Below are 1046 nucleotides of genomic sequence, written 5' to 3'. Positions count from 1 at the left end.
AAAAAAAAAAAAAACCTCCCTCCCTCATCAGTTTTTATTCTTTGGTAGGGTGATAAACTAATAACTTTTTTTATGGGGCCTAATGATCCAAATGCATACACAGATCAAAAAATAGGGCCTAGGGGCCTAGGCCTAAATCCAGAAAAACAACTATTAAAGCCAATGACAAACGTTGGTTCAATTAACCTCGATTACGACAAGAAGGTTCAAAAAGATGGTACTGCATGATGCCACATTTTGTTGTCGGATGTTTCATGGGAAAATTCCAATTAAAATTATAAGACTGGCCTTTAATGGTTTCAAAATTTAAGAATTGACTCGGACATTCTGGCAATTTCTTACTTGATTGCAAAAAAGTACAGCTCGTCGTGCTAGCAAGCGCGGAAACAGCTGTATCAACCTATATTTATAAAGGTATCTTTTTGTTAAAAGAATGTACTTTATGAGTGGTCGAATCATGTAAAAATGTTTTATAATTATGTGTTGTGACTGTGAGAAGAAAATTCAGGTATAAAAATTAAGAATTAAAAGTTAGGTACGAAAGTGCATTAGCACTGTAGGCTAGGCCTTTTATATTATTATGTGCTGTATAGACAGGACTAATTAGTGCCCAACTCACTGACTGCGCCACCTCATCCTAGCACCTCCCTGTTCTCAATCCTGGATTTGTTGTCTGTCATTAGGCCTAGCTAGCTAGGTACTAGTCAAGTTTAGTTCCCATAAACTATACAGCTAGTTTACCTACCTAGCTGAATGCACATCATCCTGCCACGGACAAAAATGCACCTGGATTGATTTCACAAATTTAAGGGTAGTACCTTTTACAATTATAGACCGAGCCATGCTAATTTTTATACAGCAAGTAAACGTGTGCTAGATTGATCTCATGTCATACATTTTACCAAAGATACTAGAAATACAAGATAGAGTTCTCGCATTGAAAAAATGAGGCGGAAGTCGTGCCCAACGTAGGCGGCGTCCTTCTTTTTAACCATGCAAGTTTCCTATACTTCGTGCCCAACGTACAGGGCGCCCTTCTGTTGCTA

The 1046-nt window shown here is 38.0% G+C and overlaps 1 protein-coding gene across 1 annotated transcript in view; it reads right to left on the bottom strand.

The window, feature by feature from the left end:
- The window catches only part of LOC117110952 (39S ribosomal protein L53, mitochondrial-like), a 4048-nt gene extending 3137 nt beyond the window's left edge, over positions 1–911 (bottom strand). Inside the window, exon 1 of the mRNA XM_033253805.1 lies at positions 746–911. Within this exon, the coding sequence (XP_033109696.1) occupies positions 746–843 (98 nt within the window). The 5' untranslated portion in view covers positions 844–911. The remainder of the gene's footprint in view (positions 1–745) is intronic.
- Positions 912–1046: the final 135 nt, after the last annotated feature.

This window comes from Anneissia japonica, unplaced genomic scaffold (assembly GCF_011630105.1).
Source record: "Anneissia japonica isolate Jap-2015-1 unplaced genomic scaffold, ASM1163010v1 scaffold277_len1293397_cov203, whole genome shotgun sequence".
NCBI classification, from domain to species: domain Eukaryota; kingdom Metazoa; phylum Echinodermata; class Crinoidea; order Comatulida; family Comatulidae; genus Anneissia; species Anneissia japonica.
This window is presented reverse-complemented; position numbering and strand designations above follow the sequence as displayed.